General features: G+C 36.1%; 3 protein-coding genes across 5 annotated transcripts; all 3 read right to left on the reverse strand.

The window, feature by feature from the left end:
* Nucleotides 1–8,515: 8,515 nt before the first annotated feature.
* Nucleotides 8,516–10,923, reverse strand: LOC137711669 (uncharacterized). Of its 2 annotated transcripts, none has more exons than XM_068450931.1 (3): nucleotides 10,631–10,923; nucleotides 9,561–10,114; nucleotides 8,516–9,009 (listed from the first exon to the last, which is right to left on the reverse strand). In XM_068450931.1, exons 1-3 carry the CDS (start codon nucleotides 10,805–10,807, stop codon nucleotides 8,934–8,936), a joined length of 807 nt encoding a protein of 268 aa, XP_068307032.1. In that variant the 5' UTR covers nucleotides 10,808–10,923; the 3' UTR covers nucleotides 8,516–8,933. The 2 variants fall into 2 exon arrangements, with proteins under 2 accessions (XP_068307032.1, XP_068307031.1); XM_068450930.1 differs by having other exon boundaries at nucleotides 8,516–9,029.
* A 649-nt stretch (nucleotides 10,924–11,572) lies between these two features.
* LOC137709672 (uncharacterized) lies at nucleotides 11,573–14,035 on the reverse strand. Its single transcript, XM_068448659.1, has 2 exons — nucleotides 13,817–14,035; nucleotides 11,573–12,581 (listed from the first exon to the last, which is right to left on the reverse strand). The coding sequence occupies exons 1-2, from the start codon at nucleotides 13,976–13,978 to the stop codon at nucleotides 12,036–12,038; spliced, it is 708 nt and encodes a 235-aa protein (XP_068304760.1). The 5' UTR covers nucleotides 13,979–14,035; the 3' UTR covers nucleotides 11,573–12,035.
* Nucleotides 14,036–15,097: 1,062 nt separating this feature from the next.
* On the reverse strand, nucleotides 15,098–20,611 carry LOC137710640 (nuclear poly(A) polymerase 1-like). Of its 2 annotated transcripts, XM_068449719.1 has the most exons (12): nucleotides 19,959–20,611; nucleotides 19,774–19,851; nucleotides 19,489–19,596; nucleotides 18,803–18,865; nucleotides 18,547–18,708; nucleotides 18,254–18,367; nucleotides 18,090–18,152; nucleotides 17,671–18,000; nucleotides 17,015–17,179; nucleotides 15,871–16,908; nucleotides 15,512–15,585; nucleotides 15,098–15,355 (listed from the first exon to the last, which is right to left on the reverse strand). In XM_068449719.1, exons 1-12 carry the CDS (start codon nucleotides 20,073–20,075, stop codon nucleotides 15,310–15,312), a joined length of 2,358 nt encoding a protein of 785 aa, XP_068305820.1. In that variant the 5' UTR covers nucleotides 20,076–20,611; the 3' UTR covers nucleotides 15,098–15,309. The 2 variants fall into 2 exon arrangements, with proteins under 2 accessions (XP_068305820.1, XP_068305821.1); XM_068449720.1 differs by lacking the exons at nucleotides 19,774–19,851; nucleotides 19,959–20,611 and having other exon boundaries at nucleotides 18,547–18,731; nucleotides 19,489–19,552.
* Between the last annotated feature and the right edge of the window lie 495 nt (nucleotides 20,612–21,106).

Genomic DNA, 21,106 nt, shown 5'->3' on the forward strand with positions numbered 1-21,106 from the left:
ATCGTCACATAGGATTTGGCACTTCAGTTGGAGAATATTAGTGTGGTTTTTTTATTTATTGTTCTAGCTTATGTGTACATTTTGACATATCATTTAGAGATGCTCTAAGGTGTAAAGTGATTAAATTAGTATCAAAGTTGTCTTTCAAAAGTATTAAATTTAAAATCTCTTATTTACAAAATTTACCAATGAAAAAAAATATTAATTTAATATTATATTGCACATAACAGTATCTTAGACACATTAAAAAATCACTGGAAGCATTAGTACCCTTGTGACTGAGTTGCTAAAAACTAGGAGTACGTGTATATCTGCCTTTTTTAATTCTTTTTCAATGAGAATATTTTCGCTAGTCGTCTTATTTATTTTATAAATTTAAATTTTAAGGTATATGTAATCAAGACATAAACTTAAAAATTTAAATTTATTTATAGAATAGTAAATATTATCACTAGAGTGTTCGAGCAAAATAAATTCTTTTTAGTGGGCGGGTGGTACATTTTCTCCTATAAATAGGGACCATTGGTGGAGATCTGTTGAAGTATCTTCTATATCTGCAACTCTAATCTTTAAACATTATTATAATATTAAATTTAGGGTAAGGAGTAGGGAACTGGGAGAGAGAAAGAGCAGGGAGTGGTGATACATTGTTGACAGAAGATAGAGAGCACATATGGATGACTTGCAATTGACTATGCATCTCACTCCTTTGTGCTCTCTATGCTTCTGTCATCACCTCGTTATATCTAGCTTCCTTGCCTCTCTCTACGCCCGTGCACCTCCCATATTAATCTAATTCATAATAAAAGAATATTTGAGTGATTACTAGTTAATCAGCTGATATATGCTTCCCTTTCAATTGCTTATATATTGTTTTGATTTTGTAATTTCAGTATTAATCTCAAGTGATTTTGCGTATATATTCATCAATTTATTGATTTCTCAATTTTGGATCTGACTTGTATATATAGTTGGATTTCCCTTTTTTTCTCTTTTGTAGGATCTTATGTTTTACAGGTTTGAAGTAGTAGTACTGGGCAAGCAGATCTATCAGAGCCGCAGGAATACTTTGCAATCACAGGTTCTTATAAACATATTTATAAGTATATACACACACACACATATATATATATATGTGTGTGTGTGCGCGCGCGCGCATTTTATGGGGTTTGTTCATGCGTAAGTTTGTTTATTTAGTTTTTAATTTTCAATGTGTAGTTCATGATCGCAACAACAATTTTCACATTATCTTGGTTGAAAATTTTCCAAATGGCTAGCTAGGTCTGAATTCTACATATGAGATCGATCCAGTGATTTGGTGCCAGATATCTCATACCCCTAAAACCGGATATAGTTAGGTTTTCTTTCACCTCTTTTTTTCTCTTGTTCTCTTAATTTCATAAATATTAGTTTGTTTTCTTCAAGAATATAATGCCTGAACAATCTGATGCTATACATATCCCAGCTGCCTAGAGATATTTGAATCAGGCGGTTCTTGTCTATAGAGGGAGAAGGATTTTACTTATTTGCTTTGAGGGAGAGGAGTTTAATTTTGCACTCTGCATATATTGATTCTGTTGAGAATTCCAGATGTGGACTAACTAATAGAACCACTGTAATAGCTTAAGCTTGAGCTGTTTGAGAAGGGGCAGAATTAATTGTTGAGGTAATTAATTAAGCTCTAGTATGGCTATTTGTTAGACCAGAAAGAGAGAAATCATTGTTTCTTAGTGCAAATATGTGAAGAGTGAGCAGCTTGTTCTTATTTTCATCTTCCATTTCTGGGAATTGATGTCTTTATAGAGCTTGCTGTAAAAAAGATGGAGATCTGTAAGAAAGTTCGCAGATTCTCTTCATATATACTAGGCATAATATGCATTTTGCCATTGTGGTACACAGTCACTGCATTCATTTTGCATATGCTACAGCAGCTTTAGCACATATTTTCTATGAGTTAATGTTGATCTTGTGTTAATTGAGAATATTTTTGCTCATCACCATCCAGTGACAGTGATGCTCACCACTGTATTTATTACCCTATTTATCATTGTTGTATGAGTTTAAATTTTGAGATTTATGTCTATCTACTACACATATCTCAAAATTTAAACTTACCTAACAGTAATAAATACAGTGGCAAGTATTACCACCACTTAATGGTGGTGTTAATTCGGTCTTTATTAATTAGTGGCTGATTCAAGTTGAACATATCCATAGAGGTTATGACCCCTATTATACTTTTCTGTTTTGTTTTTGTGGTTAATATGGTTGAGTTGTAACTTGTAAGGAAGCAAGTTAATGATTCTTGAGATTTCTAGCATCTACTGTCCATATTCCTCATGAGGCTTTTTACATAAAAAGTCTTAAACGCAAGCAATTGAGGAATGAATTTACCTATTTCTTCTTTTAATATTTACCCACCTCTTGGTGTTATACAAATAATTCTAGCTTGAGTCTCTGGTTATCATGATACTGCATCTGCAAAAGATTTCTAAGACAAGAGACTTGTAAGTCCGAGTCAATATTACTTGATCATGATTTATTTCTTATTCAGGTAATTATTTAAGTGCCATAGTATCTCACCAAAGAATATATATATTAATTAGTAAGAATTTCAAACGTTCAAATAGCTAGCAACTGTGAAACCATATTTGTTCTTAACATTTCAATGTACATATGCTTCTTGGTACTAGAACTCTTTCCTCCTTCTAGAACAAAATCTTATGAAGGAGATTGGAGATGAACTCACTGGAGGAGTCAAGATTTTAGTGTAGTCTCAATATGAAATGCTTAATCTTACAAAAATTACTTTGCCAAGTGGTAACCAACCACCATTGTTTGGGTCTGGTATGGTGTCGTCCTTCATTCTTGTCATCTTCTTTCTTAAACCTAAACCCCAAGCCTCTCTAACTTTCTTCCTTTCTCCTTCCACTAATTCTCATGCCTGAACCTCCTCAAAGCTCACAAAAAATGGATTTGCTTGAACCCTATAGGAGCCACCAACTTCAAATCAAACCCGACAAAAGAAAATAAAATAAAAAAAATGTCAGATTGAGGCCCTGAGGCTAGGAAAAAACCGTAAAATTATAAGTATAACACTAAACTTCTGCGTGAAAAAAATGGCAAAGTAAGCTTAGGACCATCTTTGGTCCTTTCATGGCTTTGCCTCTAGTTGGACGTATCCAAAATCTCCAAGTGAGAGAAGCAGATTTCAATTTATAATTAAGCTAGTGATTGAGCAAAGGTTTTTATAATAATGATTGTATATATCAGAATCACCTTAACTTAGTCCAATTGTAGTTAGTATTCATAGTGTTTGCAAATCATGACGGTTAAGTTATTCTCTTTGATTTGATATGAACTGAGAGTCAAAACCCGACGGAGGATGAAGCGACTTCTCATGAATTGATCTTTTGCTTCATATAAATTTATGCATAATGACTTTATTTAAGAAAGTTGATGACTTGTCGTTGATGTGATATGAAAATTAAAAAGTAAAAATAAATAATGAGTGACAAATTCATAGTTCTCATCCACTGGAATATAATATGTTGCTAAAAGTAAAGTTGTAATTTACAATGACATTGCACATACCCTTCAATTGTGTGTGTTTGTCATATATATAGCTATAGCCGTAGCCAGGCAAAAGACAACCATCTTCCTTCTTACCATGGAAATTGAGAGTACTGAAGTGGAAAAAGATTACGTTTGTAGATGGAGTAGCGAATATGTATCGCACAGATAAAGAGTTTCGAGGCAAGCATGCATTGGTATTTTCTTGTATGATTTGGAGTATATTTTACTCTTTAAGTTTTGAATCGTTGAATTCTTAATTGGAAATGTCATGACCAATAATTTAATAGTAAAATGTTACTTAGTGCTTAATATAGGATATTCCGAAACATAATAAAAAAGTGTTGATTTCTTGAATTTGTTATTTCTAGCTAGTGCCTAGTGGGATGATCTTCTTACATGGCTTGACCGATCATGTGGATGTAGTTGGCGAATGACACGCTTAGTTGATCTCCGAAATGAAAGAAGGAAAAAAGAACACAAACTTCACTAAGCCTGACCTATTATCTCTATCCACCTCACTTATTCAAGTGCATGTTATGATAAAACTGTGCGTCTTCCAACTATGCAGATTAGACCTTGATGTGAGAGAGAAAGAAATGGAAAGAGAGTCGTGTCGATCGATCGTCACAAAATGAAAGTGTCTGCAGTTTGATATGCCCCATTTAGTCTCTTGCGCGCGGCTTTACTTTGCCCTTTCTTATAGTTATACATGTCAAGAGAAATGCTAGGAGCCTCTGTATACTTTATTTTTGTAAGTTTTATTTTATAATATTAGTATATGAATTAACATTAACAGTAAAGTATTAGAAAATTCTTGAAAAACCTTTTTAAAAAATCTCCTTAACATTTCTTTCCATATCCATGTCACGTTTACATATATATGAACTCTTTTTCATTGGATGATATAAAAGGCTTGAGACTTGGAACTTATCCAAAAACAATCGAATGACCCTCCTTGAAATATTTGATTATGATCACTCTCTACTGAGAAGACAGAAAAATTTGTCTGCAACATGTTGTGTAATTAACAATACATCTTTGTCTTCTCACATATATAGTCAAGTGTCATACAGCATCATCAGGCTATCCAGTATGCCTACGGGCATGCAACATGTTATATATATATATGCACAAGTGTGTCCAGCAACTAGTAGTTTCTCTCCTCTCGTGTATCATAAAAAAAAAAGTTGGAGTTTTACCATAAAATTAATTAGCGGTATAAAGAGTAGTCCAACCTCTTATAAGCTCTTGCAAGGTTCCTCCTTTCATCAATGTGAGATTCATTCTCAACAAGCCTTCACATGTGTAGCGAATTTTCAAGCCTAACATGTGCAACACAAATTAGGTGATGTAGATCACGTGTGGCGTTTGGCTTCACAAATGGGACATCTTACTCTGATACCATGAAGAAAGTTGAGGTTCCAGCATAAAACCAACTGGGCAATATGAGGAGTAGCCAAACTATTTATAAGCACATGTGAGGTCCTTTATTTCTCCAAATGCGGGATTCACTCTCAACAAGCTCACTCACGTGTGACAAATTTTCTAGCCCAACAAGTGGACAACATAAATTAGGTGGTGTAGAGCACACGTGGCTGTTGGACTTCACACATGGACAATCTGCTCTAATATCATAAAGAAAGTTAAGGTTTTACCATAACCAATTAGTAATATGGGGAGTCGTCCAACTACTATTAGCACATGCAAGGTTCACTATCAACACGTTGCCTCACGTGTGGCGAGTTTTTAAGCCTAACACATGGGCAACACAAATTGGGTGACATAGAGTACGTGCGGCCGTTGGACTTCACACGTGACAATTTGCTCTAATATCATAAACTAAGTTAAGGTTCCACCATAACCAATTGGTAATATGGGGAGTAACCCAACCTCTTATGAGCCCTTGCAAAGTTCCTCTTTCCATTAATACGGGATTCATTCTACATTCATATCCTCACACGACCTCTCACGTGTGTCAAATTATCAAGTCAAACATGTGGATAACAGGAATTGGGTAACGTGGAGCACGTGTGGTGGTTGGGCTTTACATGCACACATGGACCAACATGTTCTAATACCATGAAGGAATTGTACTGTCACCATAAAATCAATTTACAATATGGGAAGTAACCTAACCTTTTATAAATTCTTGCAAAATTCCTCATCTATCAATATATGATTCATTCTCAACATATCATATACATAAATGGGCTAGCTAGTACGCATAGGGTTATGCAACATGTTGTATAAAACATTGCTTAGGTGTGTGCAAAGGCGTATGTAGGTAATTATTAGTCTCTCTTCTCACGTGTCATACAAAATTAAGTGGGATAACTAGCTAATCTGTAAGGCGTATGCAACATGCATGTCATATGAAAAATTGCCTAGACACATTCATGGATATATCAAGCAACTAATAGCATCTCTCTCAGCAGGTATTATACATATTGTAGAGTTGTATATAATAATTGACGCAGGGAAGCCAACAGAAAGAGTAGAGAACAAATACGATCGTAACTCTGGGAATCACTCAATCAGGTAAGAGATTGGGACTCACTCAACCAAAAAATAGAACGAGCAAAGTGTTTACTAGAAGCTTAAAAAAAATTTCAACCACTTATATTATGACACTTAAGTGTTCCGAGTCTATTCTAGGCACATTGAAAAATTTATCATCCCTCACGTCAGATATTTGATTTGTTATTATAAATAAGGAATGTTTGGCTACTTAAGATAGATAAGAAGTTCCTCTTCAATTTACTTCGTGGTTGATTCAGAATTTTGTTGTTATGGTCGAAATTGTTTATATTATAAATCACTATGTAAAGGTCATCTCATCAAAAAAAAAAAAAAAAAAAATGATCATTTAGTCAACTAGCTGTAGTAAATAGGTAGACGGTTGATATTGTTTTTGCTAAATTCGTTTATTTGTTTTTATATTATTTGATGACTCAATGATCTCATATTTCATTTATTTTTTGCAAAGATAATTATAGTATTAATAGTTTTGGTCATAAGCCCGAATTTTCGTGAATCGGCCACAAAATGAATTGAGGAGGAACGCCAAGCGTCCATTGTGGAGCCAAGTCACTTGTAATTATCATAACCCATATAGACATTTAGGGTTACTACTAACACTACGGGCTCGTTTAGAGGCGCTTTTAACAAGACTGAAAGTGTTTTTAGAGAAAATTTTGAGTTCTAAGAATACTTAAAATGCTTCCTGTAAAAAGCATATAACTGATGTTTCTTGCAGAAAGTACTGTGTGTTTTTGCAGAATTTACTTGCGAATTTTTAAGAATTGATTTTAAATTTTTTTAACTAAATCACTTTTAGTTATTTTAAAAGCATTTCTAAACTAACGGTAAGAAAATTGAAACATATTTACTCACGTGATCACTTCAGGGAACTAATCAATTTGAAGACATAACTAGATATCTATGTGATAAAAGGAAAACCACTTGCAGGTTTCATCTTTTATGTAATGTTAACGTGGACACAGAGCAAAATTTTCAAATATTATAGGAACAGTCTGACCAGACAAGTAGATAGCCAACTAATCGTAGGGGGTACCTTATCCTTTCAGTACTGTGTAGGGTTCCTGCTAATCTTACAGACATCAGATTCCACACATGACAAGATATCGGGATGTTATTTTCAGATTCCATATAATTTTATTACGTTTAAGATTAGACCCTCCCTCATTTTGTCGTTAAATGAAAACTTAAAATATAAACGCTTTTAGTTTTCAACAAAAAAAAAAAAAATATATATATATATATATAAACGCTTTTGATTATTGAAATGCATTATGAAATAATTGTAGGCATATGAAAGTTAACGGCATAATTACATATATATAATTTGTGTCGTTTACGTATTTAATTTGAAAATTTACTACATATGAAGAAGCATCTAAAGATGTATATGAGAAAGTATGTGAAGATGTAAAGTTAAAAAAGTCCTACATCGATGAAAAAGAAAGCTTGCCAAGGCTTATAAGAGTTTGAACTATGTTTCATACTGCCAATTGCATTTATAATGAAACTCTAAATCTCTTGAATATATATATTCCGTTTCTGCTTAAAATAAAATAGACCTACAACATTTATCTTGTAGTGCGTGCCAGTCGATCATCAATCACGATGAAGACTGAAGAAAAAGCCAACGCACGTCGGCTTCCCAACATTTTCCTTGCAATATGGTAGGGATGACAAGTGCTCCATCATTCACTCTCATATATTTTTTTCTATGGAATATAAGCATTATTGCAATATGGTAGGGATGACAAGTGCTCCGTCATTCCACAATTATGTCTGCTTGCTGCTGCTGGCTTCAGCTAGCATTAACATTCCAAAATTGTCCAAGTTCAAAGTAAAGCCATCTTTTAAGTTTCATCCATGAGCCATCCTTTACTTCTTTTAACTACAAGGCATGCTTCATAATTCGGCTATGACACTACGAATAATTACATAATTTTATCTGTATATGGACTTATCTAAGTTGACTAGACTAGTATGTTCCTCCATCTACATTCAAATTTGAATCCTACTTAACGCAATTTAGATAACATTTAAGCAAAAGCTACATATGCTGCAATGTAAACAGCGGCCACCATTGCCGAATTCAGCAATCGGAATTGTGTATCCCTCCAAGTTCATGCAGAACTAGAATCCATAGCAACACAAAACTCACACATATAGAGTCTACCAAAATATTGTAAGCCCAACCTCCCTAGCAAAAGAATGAGGTAGCCCGCCCCATTGAAAATTCCTGGCTCGGCCCTTACTCTAAGTCCATGCACAAGTCATCAGTCGACTCTAAGTCCATGACGGTCCATGGACTTCCTTAGTCGGATTTCTCATAATTTGGGCAAATAGCTTAGTCTTGTTTGTCCAAATATATATCTTAGTATGACAATGTGAATCGTGTTTGTAAACTTTATTTCGATTAATTTATACAGCGATATGATCTCAAAACTCAAAAGTATGAAATGTTTACATCCCAGAGCCTTTTTTATTATTTTCTAGCCTTTCAGCGAACGATGATTCGCTGAATGAATTACAAGGGAAAAAAAAAAAAATTCTCACTTGTTTGAAGGAGTAAGGATGGTTCGAGTAGGAAGCGTAGTTTAGGATTCTCGACCTGGGTGTACCAACTGATGAGTTATTGAACTCTTAAAAATGAAATACAACCATGACTCACTGTATTAGAAGTTTAGAACCAGAAGATAGCACCTTTTTGCCGAGCGAAAACATAAAGGCGAACCTTCAAGCCTACGCAATGCTCGTAGAGACGAGAGAAGGAAACACTTAGCAACCAGCAACGGAAACATATTGCAGACTGTCTGGCAACATTAAGAGGCAGAAGCTGAATCGGCAGTAAGTAGGGGGAAGCGAAGGTGATTAAAGTCCTCACGGCCCGAGTTTTCCCTGAGAATTTGGAACAGCACCTATTTAGAGTAAGCATTCTAAGAGTTACATATGTTTAAGGAAAATCATACAAGTTAACAAGTTTGTTTTCAAATGGCACCTACTAATAGCCTATACGGTGTGAAAAATCATACGATATCTTTTCTTAGGCGCTTTCTTTTCTGCAGAATGTACGATCTGATATGAAAAATTTTCAACATTTGAGCATTTGTACGAGGGGAATCAAGACTATTGCTTAAGAATATAACAACAGAACTTGCATAAATATAACACGAACTCCGCACTCAAGTGAATACATTGGTTTCTAGTTTCCACTATGCTATTCATCCAACTTCTTCGCCTTAGACTACGATTTCCTTAACACCGAACGTAACAATATAAGACATGCATGAATTTCTGCTAAAAAATGAAGCAACTTATATGAACAGACACCCAAACACATGCAGAGTATAGAAACACACACATCATAATCGAAACAAAATAGATACTGTTATGTTCAATATTGACTTAAGAATTCCGAATTATGACAGTTACTATCGAAGAGAACTTACGATGATTGAACAATTGATTCCACATCATTGGTTCTCTCCCTTTCTTCTTTGAGTGAAGAGCCGAGAACAAGTTGTGTTGAACTGGTGGTAGTGTCCAAGAAATAGAGGGCACTTGACATAAGGCAGCAACAGACAAACATGGCAATTGGCCCAAAGATCCAAAGAAACATGGGAATTGAGAGGTAAAACGCCCGCAATCCGAAGGACCAAAAGTAACTTCCTCGATTCAAAGTTATCGCAACATATTCAACGTAGTCTGTTTTGTCTGTCCATACTGGCAGGGTAGCCAAGAAGCTGGTATGAGCAAAGTATCTAGTGGCCAGCACATTGCAGATAAATCCAACGAGAAAACACAGTAAAACGCAGAAGTACTTGATTGAAGAGAGAGGGAGAGAGGAAAGTTTTTGTGTTGAAGTGCTTTCGGAGCTCGAACTGGTGCTCACGAATACGCTGATTACCGAAGAAAGAGTGATTGCTGCTGTTGCCAAAAGGGAAGACGCCATTATGTTGTTGCGCAATGTTTGTACCATCAAAACTCCATTCTTCGAGGGGTCCTGAAATTCATGGACTCAACGTCTTGAGGTTTGGCAATACAAATCAAAACACCGTTTGGAAATTCTCTCTCTAGAAAGCATTACAGGAAGCACAAATTTTAATATGGTCCATGTTCTTCTTGGAAAAGCGCACTTCCAAGTAGTTTTCTAACATAGAAGCATCTTTTAACTTTTTATGCTAAACATAATTAGAAGCTCCTCCAAAAACACTTGGTCATTCTAAAAGCACTTATACTTTGCTTTTAGCTATTCTAAAAGCGCTTCAAGACAGAAGACATAAATAAAGAAGGGGGTAAGGAAATTACTTTCTAAAAGAAACATGTGCACTAACCCAGAAACTCTTTTCTTTTTCTGCCAATCATAGCTAGAAGAATCTCTAAAAATGCTTAATCATTCTAAAAGCACTTTTATTTCGCTTTATTTCGCTTTTAGAACCTCTAAACGAGAGGGGGAGAGAGAGAGAGAGAGAGAGAGAGAGAGAGAGAGAGAGAGAGAGAGAGAGAGAGAGGGACTAACAGTCATCATGGAGAAGATCCATTGCGTGCGAACCACAGCATTGAGGCCAATGACAGTTCGTGAGGGATTGCATAGCACTGTGATGAGTAGCCAAACGTGGTATATTCCCAGCACAAACAGTCCCGCCGGCACCAGATAATAGTTCAAGCTTAAGCTATCCAATCCCATATCCCTCATCTGTTTCCAGTATTGAGAACCGAAAACAAGTTAAAGGCAAAGTACGACAGAACGCAAACCAGAACAACCATGGAATTATGTCAACGTTTGGGACTAAAACGCCTCAGATCCCCTTGGATCTGATCTTCGATACCATTGATTACAAATGGCACATGATCGATCAAAACAAAAGACAAGTGGCACGTTTTTTTTTATTTGAATGTGATTTAAGGTCACGTTACTCCAGTCAGATGGATGCCGACATTTATTTTATTTGGTTTTTTGAATAAACGAAGAGGTGGTCCCTTTTTATATTCAAAATTACTTTAATTAGTTTCGATTAGGAGACGGACACATTGTCTTTATAAATTGGTGTAACTCAAGTTTGGAACAAAAGACACGTCATTTATCTATATATGGTTGTTATGTTAAATAAAGTTGAAGTTCTACTTTAAAATCGATTAATAATAGTTGGATGTTTGCCATTTAAATCAGTACATGAGCTGGATTCAGAACGTCGTGAGATAGTTTGGTCTATACTAGTGTGGACGTTAGAGCATTGTGAGAATCTTTCCCTAGTACGAGAGACCGGGAAGGACGCGCATCCGATGTACCAGTTATCGTCCCCGCGATGAACACTGAGCAACGGAAAATAGCCAAATTCTTTATAAGCTCGTGCAAGGTTTTCGAGACGCGACAACTCTGCACATCCTCCGATAAACCAAACGTTCGCTGCAGCATGCATGACAAATGTTCGACTTACATAAAATAAGACATGAAATCATTGTTCTGCTGAATTTTTTTAAATAAAACTGGGAGAAAAGAAACAAAAATACTTACTTCAGGTCAGATTAAATCAAATCCCCCAAATAATTTATTTTACAAATGATCCCCTAGCCTCCAACAGCAGCAGCAACAACAACAGAGTCTTATCCAAATTCCCCAAATAATTTATTTTACAAATGATCCCTTAACCTCCAACCACAACAATAACAAAGCTTTATCCCATTAAGTAGGATTGGCTGTATGAATCCTATAACGCCACTGCGGCAACCTCCCGTAACCTCCAATAGATCTTAATAGTTAACAACCTCCAATAGATCTTAACAGTTAACCACATACCCGATTACGCATAATATACAGAGGACCCATCTATTGAGGATATAAACACCCTGCAAATATTCTAAATTTCTAATAAAACAGTATAAAAACTAAAATTAAGGCAATTTTCGAGACCTTATGACGACGATTATCCAACCGATTCGACATCATCGGTTCCTCGGATGGAATTAGTGTGAAGATGTCTAGTAAAACTGGTGGTTGTGTCCAAGAAATACAGAACAAACGACATAATGCAGCAGCACACAAACATGGGGATGGGACCAAATATCCAGAGGAAGAGTGGGAACGAGAGGTAGAATGCTCGCAATCCGAGGGACCAAAAATAGCTTCCGCGATTCAAGTTTCGCGCAACGTACTCGAGGTAATCCTTCTGGCCTTTCCATGTGGGCACGGTGGCTAAGAAGCTAACATGTGCGTAGTATCTAATGGACTGCACATTCAGGAGAAAGGCAACGAGAAAGCAAAGCAAGATGGAAAAGTACTTGACCGAAGAGAGAATCGGACTCTTGTTCCCGTAAACTAGTCTGGATGCTGTGTTGCCGGAGTCCGATGTAGTGCTGACAAATACGCCGATGAGAGAACTGAGAGTGATGGCTGTTGTTGCCAACAGCGTAGACGCCATTATGTTGTTGCGTATCGTTTGAACAGCCAAAACACCATTCTTCAAGGGGTCCTGATCAAATTAGAATTAATGGAGAGGAGTTAACTCTATGATCTGACTAACTTTTATCCATCAAAGACAACGTGATTAAATTCTGTAAGACAAAAAATACAGGAAATTTCGTATTTCATCTAGCTTCAAATACACCTTCGGGGCTCGTTTGATTTCTTGGATTGGACTGGATAACTCACTATATTCAAGTTATTCAACTAGATTCTCGTCCCGTCATGTCTAATCTTTTATAAACCTGCCTCACATTTTATGTTTGCTATCCAATTCAACCGAATCTCAGCTACCAAAAGATCCCTAAATATCTGAACTTGAAGGAGAAACTTTCCCTGCGGATCGAAAAGTATACGAACTACCTACAATTCAATCAAAATGGTCGTGTCCAGAGATCAGCCTAACTATGGCACATGAATCCTTCAACTACTAATGCTTAAATTGAAGAATCTTAACTATAGTTAGAATCTTGAAAATCACAAGCAACAAGGATGCCATGAACAACACTAAGTTAAAGCAAAAATCTTTTCTTACAAGTAAAGGATCAATGTTAGAATCTCAATCGGGTAGCGATTTTCACACTCTAAGGTCTCTCCTTCTGCGGTTGTTTACTTGTTTTCATCCCTTGATTCAAGAGAGGACCAGGACCGCAATAATACAAAAATGATGTGCGAAAATCATTTTCGTATCAATATTAGCTCAAAAAGTAATATCATAATCATGTTAATTCTTAGAGGATATTCAATTGGGAATTAGAGAGATTTTAATAGACTTATAAATTTATGGATTTTTATGGAATTTAATTGATTTGTAAGGATTCCATGTAAAATTTTGATTCAATTCCCTCGAAATCTCATGAGGAGAGATGAGATTTATGAATGCTTAAAATACATTACAAAATCTCTCCAATTCCCTCTAATTTCTCAACCTTTTGAAATTCTTTAAAATCAAATTCTAATTGAATACACCTAAAATATTATAAATTTCTTTAAAATACTAATCGAATACATTCAGATTTTTAAGAATTTTAATAAACTATTTTAAAATCTTGATTGAATACACGTTAAATTTAAGAGAATCACTAAAATTCTGATTGAATACACCTAGATTCATTAAAATAATTAAAATCTCAAAAACCCAACAAGGGATTTCCTTCATTAGTTTGTATGGGATGTAATTCTGGAGAGAGAGAGACAGTTCAAAACCAATTGAATTCTAGAGAGAGAGGTGGGGAACTGACTTACAGACATGATGGATAAGACCCATTGGTGGCGAGACTGCGCGTTCAGGCCAACGACAGTTCGAATAGGATGGCGGTGGATGGTGATCAGCAGCCATACGTGGTATGCACCCAGCACCAGCAGACCCAGCGGCACTAGCACATAGTCCACCTGCTCCACTTCCATCGCTCGCTCTCTCTCTCTCTCTAAAAATTAATATGAAGTTTAACGAGTAAGCGTGGAACATAGTTAGAGCGGAAAAGAGTTTTGACAACAATTGTACGGGTAATATTTATTGGCTTAAATGTTAAAGTGGCGTTTTTTTTGGGTTATTGCGTTAACTTAGTGTCCCTATTTTTAATTTAGGCAATTTTTTTTTTTTTTGTGTTTTTCTCCGTTATCTAATTAGACATTTCATCTAATTTTGGTTAATTTTTTTTTTATAAATTATGATAAAATAATTTATAAAATAATCTATTTAATTTAAATATTAAAGAAAAGAAATTGAAAAAAAAAAAAAAAAAACTCTCATCCATCCTCCCCGCATCTTCAAATGTCGCCCCTTTCTTTTCTCTGTCACAACTTAATAATTTTTCAAAATGAGAGTTTTATTTCTTATATGTGTTATTTCATATTTATTTGCGTTTTTCAGTAAATTTTAATTTTCATGAAAAGAATAGTTGTTCAAAAAAATTAAATAAAGAGAAATAGTATTATATGGCTCTCTCAGTTATAGTTAATTTCTCGATTACACAGTTGAAGGTAATGTGGCCCGGGTTAAATTTCTTGGGACCACGATGATGGAACTCGCATGGTGATAGGTGAACTCTAGGTGGATCTAGAGATGGTTTGTCGAGTTGTCTGTGTGTGTGGCTAGTGTTGGAGGTTGTGTCAAGAACAAGGCCCATGGCAAAGCAAGTTTGTTTCATTTTTTCTTTCTCAATTTGAAATAATATTTCTTTCTATTTCAATTGAACCATATTTTATTATTATAGGTTATAATAATTTTATGAATTTTTAACAAAGATTGGATGAAACAGAGATAAACACGAGAACTAAATTGATTAAATGATTACAACACATTAACCAGTTTGACATTTATGCAAATATATAATTTTCACATGCTAATTATGAGAATTTTGTGTATAACCGCGGCATACAACCTCCCTCAAATTCTCACATTAAAATTTACCCTACATTGTATCACATTAAATTTGATTATTAATAATTAATTCAAATCAATAAATATATATATATTTTTTCATTTTAACTTCTTAAAATAAAGAAAACGTGAGTAAAACCAGTTGATTCTAAGAGTGCGTCCACCCTTAAGTTCGAATCCCTACTTGTAGAGTCGAACTTGGTGTACGAACGACATAGTCAGGATGTCCTTACACAAGTTTTTCTCGCAATTATTATGCATATAAGTAAGAACTTGAAAGCCTTATACTGTTATTACAAAAAGTCGGGGAAAAAAAGTCACATTATACATGAGATTTCGGCATTGAACTTTCGTTTTATGAGCTTTTACCGGCAGCTTTGGCCAATGAAGTGAAATTCAACCTGCAAATGAAAGGAAAAGAAAACGAGGTTTGAGACACAAACGTTACTCGAAAGAAGACCAATGTACCAGTTTTTCAAAGTATTTCTGGCGTGCTGAATCAATCGCGTATAATTAGAATGAAATGGTACTACATTTTGATTTGAATCGATGAATACCTGATGATCGGCTTTCTCTGAGCCAAAGGCGGAGAAGGGGTTCCGTTTGAGAGTGGCGCCATAAGTTCAGCAGGCTTCAAAAATTAAAACATAAAGAAAAAATGACTTAAAGCTCCAATGAATAAGCACACAGATGTATTAGACAACCGAAAACACCCAGGCAGATAACGACACAGGATAAAGTAGAAAGATCAGTTTCACCTTCGATGTTCTAATAAGAAAACCAAACAAAAACCTTAAGAAAATATTTCATATACAGCGAAATGTAGCAGTCCACAAGGGAAGTGGAACGTAAATGAACGATGAGATGAAAACATTGAAAGTTGAAATAAGAGCACAAGCAAAAGTTGTGTGTTTACCTCAAGTTCCTCTAATCCCCCATTATATAAATCGGTGGAAGGACCAGCTCCGTTGCTATAATTTACTGGTGTTGCAACTGACACGCTCTCCTTCGAAGCCTCCATTTGACTACCTTTCATGTTTCCTGATAAGTCTTTCACTAGATGTCTGTATTCCAAATCATCTTCAAGCTCATCTACTTCTGGCAAAGCTTGGTGGGAAACATATGGACCGACCATAATCTTCTCCAGTGCATCTTCTTTACAATTTGATGTATTCACAGCAGAAGATAGACTATCGACTGGTGGATTGTACCTCAATGATACTTCAGTCTGACCATTCTGACAAGGAATGTCTGCAGGGTTTTCCATCTTCCCTATGCTAAATTTCACGTTATTATTGTGGTTTTTGTTTGCATCGATACTGTCACATTTTGTGGAACGCGAACTGACATTGCTGATAGGAGGGCTAGCCTCACGAACTTCCTCGCTGCAGAGATGTAAAGACTTGGCATGCCTTGAGTCAGTCTCTACATTATCATCCACCCGCTTTCTCTTCTGTCCACTGTCTGATCCATCTAAATCAGCTTTACCTTCCCCACTGCAGAGACGTAAAGACTTGGCATCCCTTGAGTCAGTCTCTAAATTATCATCCACCCGCTTTCTCTTCTGTCCACTATCTGATCCATTTCCTTCACACGATTTCTCTGCTTGGGCATCACCAGAAGCCTTCAGTTCTGAACTCCGCCTGCTGTCCCAAGTAACTTTAGATGGGCGCAAAGGTCGAACACCACCAGGAAACACAAAATTAGGAATGTTCCTGCGTTTTACATGGGATACACGGATCGCCATTCCAGTCTTCAATAATGTGTAAACGTTGACAGCATTCTTAAATTCCTCAACAATTCCCCTTATGTCAAACTGTTTGCCTTCAGTGACTGGAACTCCTTGTTTTCGTTGCAGGCCCATAAAGAAAGAACTATGAAAAGGTCTCGATCTGTCTGAAAAATCACCTGGATGTGGGTGACACTGCAGCATGTCATTTGTGTACTTCTCAATCTGGAGATTTTTCAAACACAAACAGATGAAAAAGGATCCGAAAGAGAGAGAGAAGGGGAGGAAAAAAGAGGGGGGGGGGGAGAATAAGTAAAAGGTATAGTTTCACCTTCAGGGTTAGTTGACGGAGACGAGACTCAACCCAACCTTTCCATTGTCTAAAGTCATCAGCATTTTCTGCACTGATGTCTATCCGTAAATAATTCTTGTACGCTTCAAAGAAAGCATAAAACTCAAAAAGGGTATCCCAATCAGCCTTATTTGCTTCCATAGCCTGCAAGAGCTACCAAACATCAAACTCGGGAACAGAGAGAAAGTGTGTGTGTGTCTGACAATGGGACAATATCCATTTTGCAGATTTTGTTTTGAAGGGATATAACTCCCCCACTAAACTCATTTACAGATATCATTGACACAAACCAACATCTAGCCCAATAGGTGCAACCCATGGTCACGATGACTTACAAAGGACCCAAATATAGATTCAAACTCAGACGACTATACTACAAATAGCTGAACCTCCCATAGCCTTTGAGCAACATACAAAATTGGAATAACTTTGCTTAAAGCAAACAGAAGAACTGGTATGATGCCAATGAAAAATCAACCATTTAAAATGAAAACTAGACGTTGTATAGCCTAGTTAATAAGAACAAGAATATCACTACTCCACTTGGCCAAATGATTACAAAATACAAATCAATGAGGAACCTACATGTTTTGTGTTGGGAAAGAAGATATCAAAACTTGAATGGAGAATCATACCTCACAAATTTCATTACCCCTCTGAAACTCCTCTAACATGATACGCAAAGTACTTGCAGACACATTGTAACTAGAGTTCATGCTGGGATAAGCCGGAGTAATTATAGGCATCAAATGATATGTGTCCTTTATATATCTTCTAGGATCCCAAACCTGAAGTCGAAGAGACCCATCTTCAATAGCACAAAGCATGACTGGATTTGGCCAACGCCACTGAGTATATACCCTGAAGAACCGAGAAACTAGCATATTAGGCAGTGCATTCGGGTAAAGTTGGCATATGCGAGCAACAAGAATTGCCCAGTTTATACCACCAAGAAAACCTGTAACCTGCTCATGACAGAAACACACATAATAAGCAAAAATAATACTGTGCGAGTTATAGAATAATCTAGCACATCAGCAATACCCCACCATACATTTGAATAAACACCACGATGCTTTGCCCATAACCTCATGCATCTCAATGTTGTGCGGAAACTCTACAATCCAAAGTTCAGATACATGATGAGAAGCAAAAAGATGCTAAACAGATTCAAACAAAAATCCATATGCAAACAAGCTAGTCATTGGTGGTGAGAACCTGAATGTTAGGGACTAAACGCAGAATTTGGTCTGTTACTCTACAGCCGTTGAGACTACGAACTGTCTGTTCATCTGCATTCTGTAGTATTGAGTCTTGTGATATATCCAAGTCCTGCTCCAAATGGAAAACGTTGAAAACAAATGATACCATAATTTATATGGAATAATCCATGCAAAATTAAAAGATGACAAGGTGTTCGATTGTTTAATATAAACATTCAAACATATAGGCAACATAAACATTCAAGCATATACGCAACATAAACATTCAAGCATATAGGCAACACTTACTTCAGGAACAACCCAAAGTGCTAGTTGTGCATAAAGAAGATCTATTGAAACCCCACTGAACTTGAATTTCATAACAGGGACGTGAGCATCAGGAACAGGATGCAACTCTGTCACTTCAGACATCTCAGACAGCATCCTATGAAGTTCGCCAAAGAAATCTCCCTACACCAAAGTCATAAAAGAAACTGAAAGTTGATTAAGTGATGCTGCGAAAATAAGTAGAACTTATTGCACATTAAGTTAAGGCTGATCATACTTCTCGAGTTGCATGTCTAGGTCCAACACAGAGTGTGTCTATATCTGCTCCAGGGCCATGAACCTGACAATAAGGGGAAAATGAGAAAAAGAAAGGAATATTTGAAGCTCAGAATGAGAAAAAAAAAACTAACATAGAATAACATCACAGATTCCACATCCAAATAGCATTATTTACAAGAAGCCTCATAATTTATCAAGTAAAGGGCTCAGACAAGACAACTCTGACCCATAATAATTCAATCAAGATGTAACAAATCAGGCACAAATAGAGAACAGGAAGCAAGAATGGTGAACAACAGCTCTTTCAAGTTTCAAGTATCTTGCTAATTATTAAAATATAGAAACTGCAGGTTAACATTTCTAGACAACGAACACATCAAGAGTTACAAAGACTTTAGAGAGAGAGAGAGAGAGAGAGAGAGAGATCGATAAAATAGTATCTTCTAAAAAGAGAAAGTCTATGCTTCTGGATAGGGTTCAAGTGTCACTTAATTACGACAGTAACACAACTGAAATCAAAACAATGTCGTACAACAAGAGAAGTTTATGCTTTGCATCTACAATCTACAAGCACTGCTAAAGGTGTTTAAGATATAACTTTCCAACAGTCAGGCATTAACCGGACAATTGCAAACACAGAAACCATCCATAGAGTGGGAAGGAAAGAGTGAAAGGGCTTCATACCCCTAGCCGATATGAACCAAAGGTGAAAATCTTAGCATTTGCTTCATGCACCAGTTGCTCATTCAAGCCCTTCGCCCGGCTAATTGTTTTAACCCACGTCTTCACAATCTGACTTGGATTTCAACACCAGCATTAAACATTATAATCAGAGAGAATACAATATCAAATATATATCATCAAGAAAGGAAATAATTAAACACGAACCGACAATGTGCAACTGATCAGCTCAATCACGAATACGAACATTGCAATAACAACAGCAGGAACATAAAAAAAAAGTTCAACCTGGTCTAGCCTGCCAAGAACCTCCTCCCTACCCACAGCCTCTTCCTGACTCTCATACAATCCAGCATCTTGCAAATACTGAAAACCCACAAAAAAAACAACAGCAAAACCACAATTCAGCAAAACCTCAACTAAGCACCCAAAATTCAGTTATGAATCATAAAAAACATCAATCAAACCACAACCTTTTCGAGTTCTCGAGTTTTGATCACATCATACTCCGTCGGCCCGCCCAGAGAAATGGGCTCTGTAATGCCTAACCGCTGCCCGTTATTTCGGTTGCTTAATGCAGGGCTCCCCATTTACAATGTGAGTGAAAGTTTAATTATTTCTGTATATACTTATATATATCAATACTTGGGAATTGGGAATTTGGGATGGTGCAGTCAAGAACAAATTTTTATTGATGATATTTTTGCACTCTTTTACTCTTCTTTTTTCTTTTTTATTCCTTTCCAAAATAATTAAATCGTAAACAAACAAATCAAAAAATAATAATCAAGTAATTCTCAGTTACACACGGTATTGGGCATAATCCCCCAAAAGCTACAAGGTAGAGAAAGACAGAATTCAAAATTGAACAAACCCTAACCCTAGAATTTTGATATCGTAATACAAAATGTACAAATTCACCAATTTCCAACCCTGAGCCCTAACTCTAGAAGGCGGAAAAGGAGAAACAGCACCGATTGACACCCAGAAATTGAGTGGAAGCACCAAAAGTGTCCGGCTTTTCAGAATCGTCGGTGTGGGTATTCCACCGCGGTCGTTAGCGGAGCCTGAGAATCTTCGAGAAGAAGAAAGCCTAGAACAATCGCAGGCGAGAGGTAGACGGATAGCTTTTATACAGGGAGATTTAAAAAAATATTTTTTAAAAACATTTTCAATTATTTTAAAAGTACATTTAAACATGTCTTTATCAATTTTGGATTATTTTCGGATCCTATTCCATTTATGAATCGTGTCTGTTGATCATACACCGTACGGTTATAATTATTTTATTTAAAATTAAACACAATCAATACCTGATGAAAACTGACATGCAATTTACGATAAACAGACACGATTCACAAATCTCCGGTTCCTCGCAAAAAGGATCCTGTTGGGTTGTTATCAATCCAAAATAGTCAATGACACAATGACACTCATTTACTTACTTCTTTTACGCAAAATTGTTCATATTGCGAAATATTTATATTTGTTGATTAAGAGGTGTAACTGTTGTAACTATCATGTATTTGATTGTATATTTTAGTTTTGGAGTGGTCGAATACACAAAAAGTGGAAACTTGCGGGTGTAATCTGTGAAACTTTATACTATAACGGGTCGATG

Source organism: Pyrus communis, chromosome 12, assembly GCF_963583255.1.
Source record: "Pyrus communis chromosome 12, drPyrComm1.1, whole genome shotgun sequence".
NCBI lineage: Eukaryota > Viridiplantae > Streptophyta > Magnoliopsida > Rosales > Rosaceae > Pyrus > Pyrus communis.